The 17,471-nt window shown below is 49.4% G+C and overlaps 1 protein-coding gene across 3 annotated transcripts in view; it reads right to left on the minus strand.

The window, feature by feature from the left end:
* The window catches only part of LOC128684751 (discoidin domain-containing receptor 2-like), a 437,491-nt gene that overhangs the window by 11,912 nt on the left and 408,108 nt on the right, over positions 1-17,471 (minus strand). For all 3 annotated transcript variants that reach the window (XM_070104357.1, XM_070104351.1, XM_070104350.1), the window contains 3 exons: positions 14,785-14,982; positions 14,032-14,124; positions 12,613-12,754 (listed from right to left, as the gene is read on the minus strand). In XM_070104357.1, coding sequence (XP_069960458.1) covers positions 12,613-12,754; positions 14,032-14,124; positions 14,785-14,982 — 433 coding nt within the window. The remainder of the gene's footprint in view (positions 1-12,612; positions 12,755-14,031; positions 14,125-14,784; positions 14,983-17,471) is intronic.

Consider the following 17,471-nt stretch of genomic DNA (forward strand, 5'->3'; position numbering starts at 1 on the left):
TGGGGTGGATGCTGCCTGCAAGTGATGACTGGGGTGGATGCTGCCTGCAAGTGATGACTGGGGTGGATGCTGCCTGCAAGTGATGACTGGGGTGGATGCTGCCTGCAAGTGATGACTGGGGTGGATGTTGCCTGCAAGTGATGACTGGGGTGGATGCTGCCTGCAAGTGATGACTGGGGTGGATGCTGCCTGTAAGTAATGATTGGGGTGGATGCTGCCTGCAAGTGATGACTGGGGTGGATGCTGCCTGCAAGTGATGACTGGGGTGGATGCTGCCTGTAAGTGATGACTGGGGTGGATGCTGCCTGCAAGTGATGACTGGGGTGGATGCTGCCTGCAAGTGATGACTGGGGTGGATGCTGCCTGCAAGTGATGACTGGGGTGGATGCTGCCTGCAAGTGATGACTGGGGTGGATGCTGCCTGTAAGTAATGATTGGGGTGGATGCTGCCTGCAAGTGATGACTGGGGTGGATGTTGCCTGCAAGTGATGACTGGGGTGGATGCTGCCTGCAAGTGATGACTGGGGTGGATGCTGCCTGCAAGTGATGACTGGGGTGGATGTTGCCTGCAAGTGATGACTGGGGTGGATGCTGCCTGCAAGTGATGACTGGGGTGGATGCTGCCTGTAAGTAATGATTGGGGTGGATGCTGCCTGCAAGTGATGACTGGGGTGGATGCTGCCTGCAAGTGATGACTGGGGTGGATGCTGCCTGTAAGTAATGATTGGGGTGGATGCTGCCTGCAAGTGATGACTGGGGTGGATGCTGCCTGCAAGTGATGACTGGGGTGGATGCTGCCTGCAAGTGATGACTGGGGTGGATGCTGCCTGTAAGTAATGATTGGGGTGGATGCTGCCTGCAAGTGATGACTGGGGTGGATGTTGCCTGCAAGTGATGACTGGGGTGGATGCTGCCTGCAAGTGATGACTGGGGTGGATGCTGCCTGCAAGTGATGACTGGGGTGGATGCTGCCTGCAAGTGATGACTGGGGTGGATGCTGCCTGCAAGTGATGACTGGGGTGGATGCTGCCTGCAAGTGATGACTGGGGTGGATGCTGCCTGTAAGTAATGATTGGGGTGGATGCTGCCTGCAAGTGATGACTGGGGTGGATGTTGCCTGCAAGTGATGACTGGGGTGGATGCTGCCTGCAAGTGATGACTGGGGTGGATGCTGCCTGCAAGTGATGACTGGGGTGGATGTTGCCTGCAAGTGATGACTGGGGTGGATGCTGCCTGCAAGTGATGACTGGGGTGGATCCTGCCTGTAAGTAATGATTGGGGTGGATGCTGCCTGCAAGTGATGACTGGGGTGGATGCTGCCTGCAAGTGATGACTGGGGTGGATGCTGCCTGTAAGTAATGATTGGGGTGGATGCTGCCTGCAAGTGATGACTGGGGTGGATGCTGCCTGCAAGTGATGACTGGGGTGGATGCTGCCTGTAAGTGATGACTGGGGTGGATGCTGCCTGCAAGTGATGACTGGGGTGGATGCTGCCTGCAAGTGATGACTGGGGTGGATGCTGCCTGCAAGTGATGACTGGGGTGGATGCTGCCTGCAAGTGATGACTGGGGTGGATGTTGCCTGCAAGTGATGACTGGGGTGGATGCTGCCTGCAAGTGATGACTGGGGTGGATGCTGCCTGTAAGTAATGATTGGGGTGGATGCTGCCTGCAAGTGATGACTGGGGTGGATGCTGCCTGCAAGTGATGACTGGGGTGGATGCTGCCTGCAAGTGATGACTGGGGTGGATGCTGCCTGCAAGTGATGACTGGGGTGGATGCTGCCTGCAAGTGATGACTGGGGTGGATGCTGCCTGCAAGTGATGACTGGGGTGGATGCTGCCTGCAAGTGATGACTGGGGTGGATGCTGCCTGCAAGTGATGACTGGGGTGGATGCTGCCTGCAAGTGATGACTGGGGTGGATGCTGCCTGCAAGTGATGACTGGGGTGGATGCTGCCTGCAAGTAATGACTGGGGTGGATGCTGCCTGCAAGTGATGACTGGGGTGGATGCTGCCTGCAAGTAATGACTGGGGTGGATGCTGCCTGCAAGTGATGACTGGGATGGATGCTGCCTGCAAGTCATGACTGGGCTGGATGCTGCCTGCAAGTGATGACTGGGGAGGATGCTGCCTGCAAGTGATGACTGGGGTGGATGCTGCCTGCAAGTGATGACTGGGATGGATGCTGCCTGCAAGTGATGACTGGGGTGGATGCTGCCTGTAAGTGATGACTGGGATGGATGCTGCCTGCAAGTGATGACTGGGATGGATGCTGCCTGCAAGTGATGACTGGGATGGATGCTGCCTGCAAGTGATGACTGGGATGGATGCTGCCTGCAAGTGATGACTGGGATGGATGCTGCCTGCAAGTGATGACTGGGATGGATGCTGCCTGCAAGTGATGACTGGGGTGGATGCTGCCTGCAAGTGATGACTGGGATGGATGCTGCCTGCAAGTGATGACTGGGGTGGATGCTGCCTGCAAGTAATGACTGGGGTGGATGCTGCCTGCAAGTAATGACTGGGGTGGATGCTGCCTGCAAGTGATGACTGGGATGGATGCTGCCTGCAAGTGATGACTGGGATGGATGCTGCCTGCAAGTGATGACTGGGATGGATGCTGCCTGCAAGTGATGACTGGGGTGGATGCTGCCTGCAAGTAATGACTGGGGTGGATGCTGCCTGCAAGTAATGACTGGGGTGGATGCTGCCTGCAAGTGATGACTGGGATGGATGCTGCCTGCAAGTAATGACTGGGGTGGATGCTGCCTGCAAGTGATGACTGGGATGGATGCTGCCTGCAAGTGATGACTGGGGAGGATGCTGCCTGCAAGTGATGACTGGGATGGATGCTGCCTGCAAGTGATGACTGGGGTGGATGCTGCCTGCAAGTGATGACTGGGATGGATGCTGCCTGCAAGTGATGACTGGGGTGGATGCTGCCTGCAAGTAATGACTGGGGTGGATGCTGCCTGCAAGTAATGACTGGGGTGGATGCTGCCTGCAAGTGATGACTGGGATGGATGCTGCCTGCAAGTGATGACTGGGATGGATGCTGCCTGCAAGTAATGACTGGGGTGGATGCTGCCTGCAAGTGATGACTGGGATGGATGCTGCCTGCAAGTGATGACTGGGGAGGATGCTGCCTGCAAGTAATGACTGGGGTGGATGCTGCCTGCAAGTGATGACTGGGATGGATGCTGCCTGCAAGTAATGACTGGGGTGGATGCTGCCTGCAAGTGATGACTGGGATGGATGCTGCCTGCAAGTGATGACTGGGGTGGATGCTGCCTGCAAGTGATGACTGGGATGGATGCTGCCTGCAAGTGATGACTGGGGTGGATGCTGCCTGCAAGTGATGACTGGGATGGATGCTGCCTGCAAGTGATGACTGGGGTGGATGCTGCCTGTAAGTGATGACTGGGATGGATGCTGCCTGCAAGTGATGACTGGGATGGATGCTGCCTGCATGTGATGACTGGGGTGGATGCTGCCTGTAAGTGATGACTGGGATGGATGCTGCCTGCAAGTGATGACTGGGATGGATGCTGCCTGCAAGTTATGACTGGGATGGATGCTGCCTGCAAGTGATGACTGGGATGGATGCTGCCTGCAAGTGATGACTGGGATGGATGCTGCCTGCAAGTGATGACTGGGGTGGATGCTGCCTGCAAGTGATGACTGGGGTGGATGCTGCCTGCAAGTGATGACTGGGGTGGATGCTGCCTGCATGTGATGACTGGGGTGGATGCTGCCTGCATGTGATGACTGGGGTGGATGCTGCCTGCATGTGATGACTGGGGTGGATGCTGCCTGCATGTGATGACTGGGGTGGATGCTGCCTGCATGTGATGACTGGGGTGGATGCTGCCTGCAAGTGATGACTGGGGTGGATGCTGCCTGCAAGTGATGACTGGGGTGGATGCTGCCTGCAAGTGATGACTGGGGTGGATGCTGCCTGTAAGTGATGACTGGGGAGGATGCTGCCTGCAAGTAATGACTGGGGTGGATGCTGCCTGCAAGTGATGACTGGGGTGGATGCTGCCTGCAAGTGATGACTGGGGTGGATGCTGCCTGCAAGTGATGACTGGGGTGGATGCTGCCTGCAAGTGATGACTGGGGTGGATGCTGCCTGCAAGTGATGACTGGGGTGGATGCTGCCTGCAAGTGATGACTGGGGTGGATGCTGCCTGCAAGTGATGACTGGGGTGGATGCTGCCTGCAAGTGATGACTGGGGTGGATGCTGCGTGCAAGTGATGACTGGGGTGGATGCTGCCTGCATGTGATGACTGGGGAGGATGCTGCCTGCATGTGATGACTGGGGTGGATGCTGCCTGCATGTGATGACTGGGGAGGATGCTGCCTGCATGTGATGACTGGGGTGGATGCTGCCTGCATGTGATGACTGGGGTGGATGCTGCCTGCATGTGATGACTGGGGTGGATGCTGCCTGCATGTGATGACTGGGGTGGATGGTGCCTGCAAGTGATGACTGGGGTGGATGCTGCCTGCAAGTGATGACTGGGGTGGATGCTGCCTGCATGTGATGACTGGGGTGGATGCTGCCTGCATGTGATGACTGGGGTGGATGCTGCCTGCAAGTGATGACTGGGGTGGATGCTGCCTGCATGTGATGACTGGGGTGGATGCTGCCTGCAAGTGATGACTGGGGTGGATGCTGCCTGCAAGTGATGACTGGGGTGGATACTGCCTGCAAGTGATGACTGGGGTGGATGCTGCCTGCAAGTGGATGACTGGGGTGGATGCTGCCTGCAAGTAATGACTGGGGTGGATGCTGCCTGCAAGTGATGACTGGGGTGGATGCTGCCTGCAAGTGGATGAAGGTAAAATAGACAATAAGGAAAGGTTCGGATGAGATCAACAATGTTGACAACAATAATGTTGTAAAAAGAGAGGCGAAGGGAAAGGAGGAGCAGGGAAGGTAAGAGAATGTGTGAGAGAGAGAGAGAGAGAGAGAGAGAGAGAGAGAGACAGATAGAGAGAGAGAGAGAGAAAGAAAGAAAGCAAGCGAGTCGAGAGAGGGGAAAGAGTAGAGGATCTGAGGGGAAAGAAACTTTTTACCTAGAGTCTAGACCCAAACTTCTGACATCATAATTAATGAGAGTTTTTACTTAAGCGATAACGCAGTGTTGGGGCGTGTGAGGGAGGGGAAAAGATGGAGAGGAAATGAGGGAGGGAGGGTGAGTCAAGAACGGAGGGAGGGAGGGAGGGATGGAGGGAGGGAGGGGGGAGGGGGGGAGGGAGGGAGGGAGGGAGGGAGGGAGGGAGGGGGGGAGGGAGGGAGGGACGGAGGATGGGAGGGAGGGAGGGAGGGGGGAGGGAGGGAGGGAGGGGGAGGGAGGGAGGGAGGGAGGGAAGAATGATGGGTAATAGGATAATTAGTGCACATCATTGAAGGCAATAAGGAGAAATATATTATCTAGAGCTGGTAAGATGGAAAGGTAGAAGAATGTGGTAGTTCTGCAGGGAACACTCCCTCAGCAGGAAACACTCCCTCAGCAGGGAACACTCCCTCAGCAGGAAACACTCCCTCAGCAGGGAACACTCCCTCAGCAGGGAACACTCCCTCAGCAGGGAACACTCCCTCTGCAGGAAACACTCCCTCTGCAGGGAACACTCCCTCAGCAGGGAACACTCCCTCAGCAGGGAACACTCCCTCAGCATGGAACACTTCCTCAGCAGGGAACACTCCCACAGCAGGGAACACTCCCTCAACAGGAAACACTCCCTCAGCAGGGAACACTCCCTCAGCAGGGAACACTCCCTCAGCAGGGAACACTCTCTCAGCAGGGAACACTCCCTCAGCAGGGAACACTCCCTCAGCAGGGAACACTCCCTCAGCAGGGAACACTCCCTCAGCAGGAAACACTCCCTCAGCAGGGAACACTCCCTCAGCAGGGAACACTCCCTCAGCAGGGAACACTCCCTCAGCAGGGAACACTCCCTCAGCAGGGAACACTCCCTCTGCAGGAAACACTCCCTCTGCAGGGAACACTCCCTCAGCAGGGAACACTCCCTCAGCAGGGAACACTCCCTCAGCATGGAACACTCCCTCAGCAGGGAACACTCCCTCTGCAGGAAACACTCCCTCTGCAGGGAACACTCCCTCAGCAGGGAACACTCCCTCAGCAGGGAACACTCCCTCAGCATGGAACACTCCCTCAGCAGGGAACACTCCCTCAGCAGGGAACACTCCCTCAGCATGGAACACTTCCTCAGCAGGGAACACTCCTTCAGCAGGGAACACTCCCTCAGCAGAGAACACTACCTCAGCAGAGAACACTACCTCAGCAGAGAACACTCCCTCAGCAGGGAACACTTCTTCAGCAGGGAACACTCCCTCAGCAGGGAACACTCCTTCAGCAGGGAACACTCCCACAGCAGGAAACACTCCCTCAGCAGGGAACACTCCCTCAGCAGGAAACACTCCCTCAGCAGGGAACACTCCCTCAGCAGGGAACACTCCCTCAGCAGGGAACACTCCCTCAGCAGGGAACACTCCCTCAGCAAGGAACACTCCCTAAGCAGAGAACACTCCCTCAGCAGGGAACACTCCCTCAAGCAGGGAACACTCCCTCAGCAGGGAACACTCCCTCAGCAGGGAACACTCCCTCAGCAGGGAACACTCCCTCAGCAGGGAACACTCCCTCAGCAGGGAACACTACCTCAGCAGGGAACACTCCCTCAGCAGGGAACACTCCCTCAGCAGGGAACACTCCCTCAGCAGGGAACACTCCCTCAGCAGGGAACACTCCCTCAGCAGAGAACACTCCCTCAGCAGGGAACACTCCCTCAAGCAGGGAACACTCCCTCAGCAGGGAACACTCCCTCAGCAGGGAACACTCCTTCAGCAGGGAACACTCCCTCAGCAGGGAACACTCCCTCGGCAGGGAACACTCCCTCAGCAGGAACACTCCCTCAGCAGGGAACACTCCCTCAGCAGGGAACACTCCCTCAGCAGGGAACACTCCTTAAGCAGGAAGCACTCCCTCAGCAGGAACACTCCCTCAGCAGGGAACACTCCCACAGCAGGGAACACTAACTCAGCAGGAACACTCCCTCAGCAGGAACACTCCCTCAGCAGGAACACTCCCTCAGCAGGGAACACTCCCTCAGGGCAGAACACTCTCTCAGGGAACACTCCCTCAGCAGAGAACACTCCCTCAGCAGGGAACACTCCCTCAAGCAGGGAACACTCCCTCAGCAGGGAACACTCCCTCTGCAGGGAACACTCCTTCAGCAGGGAACACTCCCTCAGCAGGGAACACTCCCTCAGCAGGGAACACTCCCTCAGCAGCGAATACTCCCTCAGCAGGGAACACTCCCTCAGCAGCGAATACTCCCTCAGCAGGAAACACTCCCTCAGCAGGGAACACTCCCTCAGCAGCGAATACTCCCTCAGCAGGGAACACTCCCTCAACAGGAACACTCGCTCAGCAGGGAACACTCCCTCAGCAGAGAACCTCTCTCAGTAAGATGCAATCCAACAGAGGACACTCTCAGTAAGGTATGCTCCCTATATAAGGCAGAAATCCTGAGTAGGGAACACCTTCAACAGAGCACACATTCTAAGGAATACTCACGGTAGAGAACACTACCCCAGGACACACTACCCCAGGGCACACTACCCCAGGAAACACTATCTCAGGACATACTACCCTAAGACACACTACCCTCGAACACACTACCCCAGGATACATTATACGAGGACATACTACTCCTGGACATACTACCCCAGGAAACACTACCCCAGGATACACTACCTCAGGATATACTACTCCAGGACATACTACCCAAGGACATACTTCCCCAGGACACACTACCCCAGGATATACTACCCCAGGACATGCTACCCCAGGACATACTACCCCAGGACATGCTACCCCAGGACATACTACCCCAGGACATACTACCCCAGGACATGCTTCCCCAGGACATACTACCCCAGGACATACTACCCCAGGACATACTACCCCAGGACATGCTACCCCATGGACATACTACCCCAGGACATACTACCCCAGGACATGTTTCCCCAGGACATACTACCCCAGGACATACTACCCCAGGACACACTACCCCAGGACACACTACCCCAGGACACACCACCTCAGGACATGCTACCCCAGAACACACCACCCCAGGACACACCACCCCAGGACATGCTACCCTAGGACACACCACCTCAGGACATGCTACCCCAGGACACACCACCCTAGGACATGCTACCCCAGGACATACTACCCCAGGACATACTACTCCAGGACATGCTTCCCCAGGACATACTACCCCAGGACCTACTACCCCAGGACACACTACCCCAGGACACACTACCCCAGGACACACCACCCCAGGACATGCTACCCCAGGATACACCACCCCAGGACACACCACCCCAGGACATGCTACCCCAGGACACATCACCCCAGGACATGCTACCCCAGGACACACCACCCCAGGACATGCTACCCCAGGACATACTACCCCATGACATACTACCCCAGGACATGCTTCCCCAGGACATACTACCCCAGGACATACTACCCCAGGACACACTACCCCAGGACACACTACTCCAGGACACACCACCCCAGGACATGGTACTCCAGGACACGCCACCCCAGGACATGCTACCCCAGGACACACCACCCCAGGACATGCTACCCCAGGACACACCACCCCAGGACATGCTACCCCAGGACACACCACCCCATGACATGCTACCCCAGGGCACGCCACCCCAGGACATGCTACCCCAGGACATACTACCTCAACACAAACTATCCCAGGACATACTACCCCGGGACATACTATCCCTGGACATACTATCCCTGGACATTCTACCTCAGGACTCCCTCAGGAGAGACACCATCGTAGCCTCCGTTACTGATAGCCATCACTATCGTAGTCTACCTTACTGATAACCATCACTACCGACACAAAGTACCAGCAGAAACAATCAGCAAGAGCAGAGACATTGATCACTGCCTCGGCCGCCGAGATGTTAGAGGTCCCAGGAGGTATATATACCGCCCACCACCTAAGATATTAGGTAGGGTGGTGGTGGGCGGGTGTAGACTCAGCCGCCCCAAATTGCCCACCAGGGAGTAATGCGGAGACGGGGGCGGTGCTGGGGGCGACCGTGAGGTATCTTTTGTTTCGTACACCTCCGGAGGTGTTTACGGGACCTTGTTTAGGAGGCGAGTGCTGTGAGTCGCTACCCTCCCGCCCCCTGCTTTATCTCCAGTTGTATACCAGGGGGAACCATACCGACACTTAGATGACACTTTTCATATACACTACATCTACAGTAATAGACAGTTATTTTGCACAGGCAACCCTTCACAACATGGGACTCCACGATCACAGCTCTACTGTTGTATATGAAATTCAGAAAAGATGAGCACTGCAGGAGATCTACTGGCTCATGGTAGGTAGGTTCTTAGAGCACATCATTCTGACTTATATATATGTATATATGCAATAAGATCACAGCAAACAGGTGTTATCACAATAAGCAGAACAACCAATGTGAAAAAATAGCGAAATTCCAAGCGCTTTCGTGACTTCTCACATTATCAAGGATATATATATATATATATATATATATATATATATATATATATATATATATATATATATATATATATATATATATATATATATATGCAAAACAACCACGGAGGGAGTAGAATGATAGCTCTAGGCCTTTCGTGTTGCCAACAACACATCCTCAGGAGCTTGCAAAATTGGTGGAAAGAGGAGGGTGTCCAGGAAATAACATTCCCAGAAGACGGTCTTTACTGTAGTGAGCCACAGTAAAGACGGTCCTCTGGGAATGTTATTTGCTGGACATTCTCCTCTTTCCTGCAATTTTGCATGCTCCTGATGATCTGTTAATTGCAACACGAAAGACCTAGAGCTATCATTCCAATCCCCCCGTGGTTGTTTTTCATCCTGTATCGCTTGGTTTGCGATATTTAATATATATATATATATATATATATATATATATATATATATATATATATATATATATATATATATATATATATATATATATATATATATATATATATATATATATATATATATATATATATATATATATATATATATATATATATATATATTCGTGTGTGTGTGTATGTGTAACTTACTTTTAAAGCTACCTAAGGTGTTAACATCAATGATATTATTTTTTCAGATTGTTCCACTCACCTAAAACTCTATTACCAATCCAATACTTTCCCACATTCCTTTGAAAGTTGAATTAATACAACTTAAAGCCACTGTACAGAGTTCTCTCCTGGTCAGACATCCTCGGCATGTTATATCTCCTTTATTTATACCTGTCTTCAGTTTATATCTCCTCTCATTTGACTCTTTGCAGGTTCACGGATTTCAGTCTTCATACGCAGCTTATTTCATTAACTTTGCCATGTTTCTCTGTATATCTGCCAGCGCATTTAACACCACAAATGAGGCTTTGCTAGTGACATATAACTGTGGAATAACGTTGGCTCTTCTTGTTGCTTATACTTCTTTATGTAGATCCATAGTTTATATACCTTATTATAATCATTTAGGTACTGTTGTCTTCCCTTCAGATTTTTGTTAATAAGCTACGTTTTTTTTTTCATGTTTAATGACCAAGTTCTACTTGCTTCAGTTTATAGCTGCCAGAGTTATTTTCTGTCCCCAAAATTAGGGTTTGGATTGTTTTCTACATTAAACTGTATCTCTTATTTTCTTCTGAGCACAAAATTAATGTGCTCAGGTCTGGAGTTCTGTGGTATCCTCCTTCCAGCTTATTACTCATCTTGTCTGCTCATCGCCAGGGAGTTTATTCCCACTTCATTTATTCCTTCATTAAGGTTATCAACGTATGTGTGTAAATGGTTTAGAAAACCCACACGTTGATGAATGAGAGACTTGTGCAACATTTGTGAATCTCGAGACGGATCGCCAGCCAGTGGCTTCCTCAGTCTAGAGTGGAAATATAAACACATATGCAGTATAATGTGATCCTTTATTGACAACGTTTCGCCCACACGGTGGACTTTATCAAGTTACAAACAGATTTGCCTGGGTGGAAGGTAGATGTGTTTGTGACATAATAAAGCCCCCTTGTGGGCGAAACGTTGTCATTAAAGATCACTTTATACTGCATATGTGTTTATATTTCCATTGTGTCGGTATTTTATACCATTTATTTCCATCAGTCCAGAGTAACACGTGTTGAGTGGTCTCCATTCCGACTCCATTCACCCAGAAATTCTGCTAACTGTTAGTCAACTATACCTCCATCCATGAGTGAGAACTTCACCTACAGTACCGTGTCTTGCCACTTTTAACAGTCTCTCGTGAAAGACTATCAAAATCCTTAGCGAAATTAACTTTACCTTCATATTCTTGATCTTGCTCCACTGCTCCACTTACTGAAGGTCAGTAAGTTTGTTGTAGCAGCGAGCAGATAAACACACACACACAGGGGGACACAGTTGGAAGTTGAGGACACAGATGAATCACAGGGATGTTAGGAAGTATTTCTTCAGTCACAGAGTAGTCAGGAAGTGGAATAGTTTGAGAAGCGATGTAGTGGAGGCAGGATCCATACATAGCTTTAAGCAGAGGTATGATAAAGCTCACGGTTCAGGGAGAGTGACCTAGTAGCGACCAGTGAAGAGGCGGGGCCAGGAGCTTGGACTCGACCCATGCAACCTCAACTAGGTGAGTACACACGCACACACACACACACACACACACACACACACACACACACACACACACACCTACACAACAGTGAGCACTGGTACTTAACATACAAACAGTAAGTATTAACAGATAATTATACACACAGATATAGGGCTAATATGGAAAGAATTAGTTAACAGAGGTAATATTAAGAAACATGAAATAGTGTAGCTAGCAGATACAATGAAAAATGTGTTATGCACAATTAAGAGGAAGCTGGAAGGAGAAGGGAAAGAAAGAGGAACAACAAACACTGGTAAAACAAACCTTACAACGATGGTGGAATTAAAGACGACAAGTTATGTAGTCACGGGAGGGAGGAAGGGAAGGAGGGAGGGAGAGAGGGATTGGGATGGGAAAGTTCCTCTAGAACAGAAAATGAAACATGGAATAAACAATGTTATTTATCTGTGTATGAAATACAGTGAAGAGAGGAAGTCGACGAGGGATGAAAATAAAATTTCACGGGGGGTGGGGAGAGATTTAAGCCAGATTCTGCCACCGTAGCACACACAGCCTATGTTGCGCCTGGCAGCCATCCTGTGGAGGGCAGCGCAATAGCGCATGGATAAACAAAAGGCGAGGAAAAAAAGGAGAAACCAGAAACGATTAATATTACTTTTATCACGAAAATTTGATAGAGCACGAAGCAGGTGTGAGCACCAGTTAAGTTACCGTCTTACTGAATAAACAGAAGCATGCACGAGGGGATCGAACCGCGGTCCGTAAATTGACAGTCGGACGCTCAACCGTTTATCACAATTTGAGTTCAAATGTCCTAAAGGTTTATTTTTTATTGTTTAGTTTGAGTGGAGACGAGAGAGGGACTGACCAGTAGCACTGACTCCCAGGCCATCCAGCGTATGGGGAGCAGAGCCTTGCCCTCGATCCTGTAGTAGTCCCCGGCGTAGAGGCTGCGACTCATCCCGAAGTCTGAGATCTTGATGAGATGACCGGCCCCCACCAGGCAGTTCCTGCAGCACAACACCAACCACCACAGTCAGGTGGATCACGACTCATTATCACCACCAGGAGACGATGATAATGAGATTAAAGGAGATTAAAGAAGAAAAGGCACAATGCCGTGACTGGAACAATACGCACTTAAACCGACACAGTCGCAGTGACACTGTAAATGGTCCAGTTGGACCGAAACGTCGAAATAAACTTTTCCTCTATGTGCGGGTTATTTGTGTACTGACCCCCGAAACCCTCTCCAGGTATTGTTCCAATCATGGCATTGTACCATTTTGTTCTTTAATCTTATGACTTCTTGTCCCCTTCTGGGATCCTCATCAGCTGAAGAGGATCCCAGAAGAGGGTCGAAATATACAGATCAATTAATCTTGAGTTTCTGTTTCCCTGTTGGTTATTACTTAACACTGACACGTGCTTATTATACTTTAGATATTCATTATTGTTAATATTCACGTGGAAGCTCTAAATCTGCAAGGGTCAACTGGTGTCTGGGAAATAATCAGGTTTGATCCTAGGAAGATGAGAGCTCCATAGAAAAGGCATCATAGCACTGATTTCTGAATACCACTCACTTCAAGAAGAATACTTTGATGCCAGTGGTCTGTTAGGTAATTGAAGGTCTGTACCAAGATACCCTTGTGTTGCAGTGTCTGACAGATTGAACCATTTTGATGTTCAACATGCCAGTGGTCTCTTAATCCAAGAAACTGGAGCTGCCCTCCTTTTTTTTCCTTGGGTCGAGCCCCATTACCTCCCATTTCCCAGGTGCTGTAATAATTGGGCTCCTACTTTGTGTACATGTCACCTCAGGGATTATACCCCTGGTACTGACATGTCTATCTCTGGTACTGATATATCTTCCCCTGATATTTACATGTCTACCTCTGGTACTGACATGTGTACCCCTTGTACTGACATCTCTACCTCTAGTACTGATATGTCTATCTCTGGTACTGACATGTCTAAGTCTGGTACTGACATGTCTAAGTGTGGTACTGACATGTCTAAGTCTGGTACTGACATGTCTACCTCTGGTACTGACATGTCTACCCCTGATACCGACATGTCTACCCCTGGTACTGACATGTCTAACCCTGGTACTGTAATGTTTACTCTTAGTACTGACCTGACTACAAGTGATACTGACATGTCTAGCCCTGATACTGACTGGACTACCCCTGGTACTGACTGGACTACCCCTAGTACTGACTGGACCACCCCTAGTACTGACTGGACTACCCCTAGTACTGACTGGACTACCCCTGGTACTCACCTTGTAGCGAGGTCTCTGTGTACGAAGTTAAGTGACTCCAGGTATTTCATACCTGAAGCAATCTGTGTTGCCATGTAAATAAGGCATCCGTAACTGTGGGAGTTAAGAAAATACAAAGTTAGTATACTGGTATATACCGCGTATACCAGCGGGTTAGAATACTCCTAAAAACAGTATACACAAATAATAACAGCAGATGATCTTGAGGCTGGTAATATACTCTTATGGGAGCGTTATACTTGATGCTGTGTCTTACTGTACACTCCTCTCATCTGAGTAACCTTCTGTAAGGGCCTCACCTGAGCGTGGTAGCGTTCTATAAGGGGCTCATCTCACCTGAGCGTAATAATGTTCTATAAGGGCCTCACCTGAGCGTGGTAGTGTTCTATAAGGGCCTCACCTGAGCGTGGTAGTGTTCTATAAGGGCCTCACCTGAGCGTGGTAGTGTTCTATAAGGGCCTCACCTGAGCGTGGTAGTGTTCTATAAGGGCCTCGCCTGAGCGTAGTAGTGTTCTATAAGGACCACACCTGAGCGTGGTAATGTTCTATAAAGGGGCTCACCTGAGCGTAGTAATGTTCTATAAGAGCCTCATCTGAGCGTGGTAGTGTTCTATAAGGGCCTCACCTGAGCGTGGTAATGTTCTATAAGGGGCTCACCTGAGCGTGGTAATGTTCTATAAGGGCCTCACCTGAGCGTGGTAGTGTTCTATAATGGCCTCACCTGAGCGTGGTAATGTTCTATTAGGGCCTCACCTGAGCGTGGTAGCGTGGGTGTTTCTAGGGGAGGCTGTCTCTGCAATGTGAGCTTGCAGGTACTGGTTGAGGTCACCGTGTTGCATGTATTCAACCAGCATGCAGAGAGGCTCCTCCCTGGAGCACACACCCACCACCTGCACGATGTTGGGATCCCGCAGGCGGGCCAGGATCTCCACCTCTCGCTCGAAGTCACACCTGCCGGTGAAGGTGCATCAGGAGTGAGGATGGATAAGGGGAATGGTGGGAGGGTGAGTGCAGGTGGGTGTCTAGGCAAGTTAATGGATGGATGAGTAAGATTGTAGAGTGGATTCATAGGTAGATGAATGTGTTGGTATTGTGTGTGAGTGAAGTTATATATAAAGACCACTGTATGGGTGAAACGTCGTCAACAAAGAATGGCATTTTGCTACGTCTGTCTTCCTCCTCCTCCTCCCCCCTCCAAGGAACGTCTCTTGAGGGGTGAGAGCAAGGGGAGTGTGTTAATACATAAGTAGATGAAAATAAGGGTGGGTTGTTACGTGGGTGAGAAGATGGGCGGGTATGTGGCTGTGAGAGTGGAATGGAGGGAGGGAGGTGGATAGATGGATAGTAGACGTGTGAGTGTCTGGACTAGCCGAGGATTCGAAACCATGTCGTTTTGGTCCGCCTCATGGTGAGCGAAAATCACACATGACGTCATGTGTGATTTTCACTCATCATGAGGTGGGCCAAAACGACATGGGTTCGAATCCTCGGCTAGTCGCCGTGTTGTTACTGATTCAATACCACTCGTTCGTGGTTACAATACGTAGATGATGTTCTTTGCCTATGGCCTAGAGATCACAACATTGATGAGTTCCTACCCAAACTCAGTACTCTAGTATCTTCCATTAAGTTCACTACAGAACATGAAATAAACAACACACTCCCTTTCCTAGATGTTTTAATCCATCATATTGATAGAAAATTCAAATTTACAGTTTATAGAAACTCCATCAATGTGTCGTCTTACATTCAATATTATTACAATCATAAAACTACGGTAAAAAGGAGTGTGTTCCTCACAATGTTCTTATGTTCACTTGTTAGACGAAGAATGAGGGGAGACCTGATCGAAGTGTATAAGTGGAAGATAGGTATTAATAAAGGGGATGTTAATAAGGTCTTGAGGATATCTCTCCAAGAGAGAACCCGCAGTAATGGATTTAAATTAGATAAGTTTAGATTTAGAAAGGACATAGGAAAGTATTGGTTTGGAAATAGGGTAGTTGATGAGTGGAACAGTCTACCTAGTTGGGTTATTGAGGCTAGGACTTTGGGTAGTTTCAAATTTAGGTTGGATAAGTACATGAGTGGGAGGGATTGGATTTGAGTGGGATTTGCACATCAGAGCTTATTTCTTGGGTAGCATAGAAAATTGGGTTGGGCAAATGTTTTATTAGTGGGATGAATTGTAAAGGACCTGCCTAGTATGGGCCAACAGGCCTGCTGCAGTGTTCCTCCTTTCTTATGTTCTTATGTTCTTAAGAGCATAGAGCATCTGTAGTTCAGTACTTAGAGGACGAAATCAGCAAGATATTCAACATAGTCACAAAACTAAGGTATCCTAGAGATTTTGTCGAGAAAGCACTAATGTCAGTGGAATTGATGGCCAGGAAAAATGCCTGCGTGAGGCATTAAAAAAGATCAATATAAACCTTGCTTTCAAAAACACAGAGACAGTGAAACAAAGACTGATTATAAACACATCCTCCAACAAAGTTGGTGGGGTTTACAAGGTTCCAGGTACTCAGTGTCCTCTCTCATATATTGGTCAAACAAGTAAATTTCTGGAAACCAGAATAGCCCAACATAAATACTCAGTCAGGACAGGAGCTGAACGATATCTTTAACCACGTTAGTTCCTATAATCACACACAGGGTTGGGACGCTACCCAGATTATTGTACCAGTTATGTCATAGAAAGAAACATAATTGAATCAGTATATAACACAAATTATGGGTTATATAAGCTCGATAACTATCTAGTAGAGCCCATTGTACACAATCTTAAGCAACAATGTTATACAAAAATCACATGATTGCTGATTATGCCAGGTGGTCCCATGATGGATTGGTGACGCTCGACTAGTTGTCTACGCACCAAAACTTCATGCTACATCAGTTGTGACTGTTTGTATAACTCGTTTATAAAGCTGTTTCTGTACCATACAGTGACAGGTACACAAGATTACGAGATAACATAGGTAGTGGGGTTAAAAGATATTAGAAGCAGAAATTTAGATCATAGAAGCATTATCGGAATGGTATAGAAGATTCCCAAATAAGGCATATTAACCGACACTGAGAAGGATAGTAGACAACATTTAGGAATACTTCTGAGTACCTCTGGGAACATTCGAGTACCCCAAAGGAGGACATTTAAACTGACAAAGAGCACATTCTGTTCCTTTCTTTTATTAATTAAAAAAGTTACACAGAATATTAGCAATCCATATATATACTATCCAATGAGATATGTATTTTTTCAAGTCACATGACCTGTTCTAAGTGGCTAGAAAAAAGCTTGGGGATGGCTATTATATCTTCTAATTTCATAATACTTGACATCTCAAAAACACTCCTACCCCATATGGGAAGGAGGGGGATGGTGGTGGTGCGGGTTTGGCGCCAACCGTTGGCCCACATTCTGAGAGAACCTACAG

Source organism: Cherax quadricarinatus, chromosome 5 (assembly GCF_038502225.1).
Source record: "Cherax quadricarinatus isolate ZL_2023a chromosome 5, ASM3850222v1, whole genome shotgun sequence".
Taxonomy (NCBI): Eukaryota; Metazoa; Arthropoda; class Malacostraca; order Decapoda; family Parastacidae; genus Cherax; species Cherax quadricarinatus.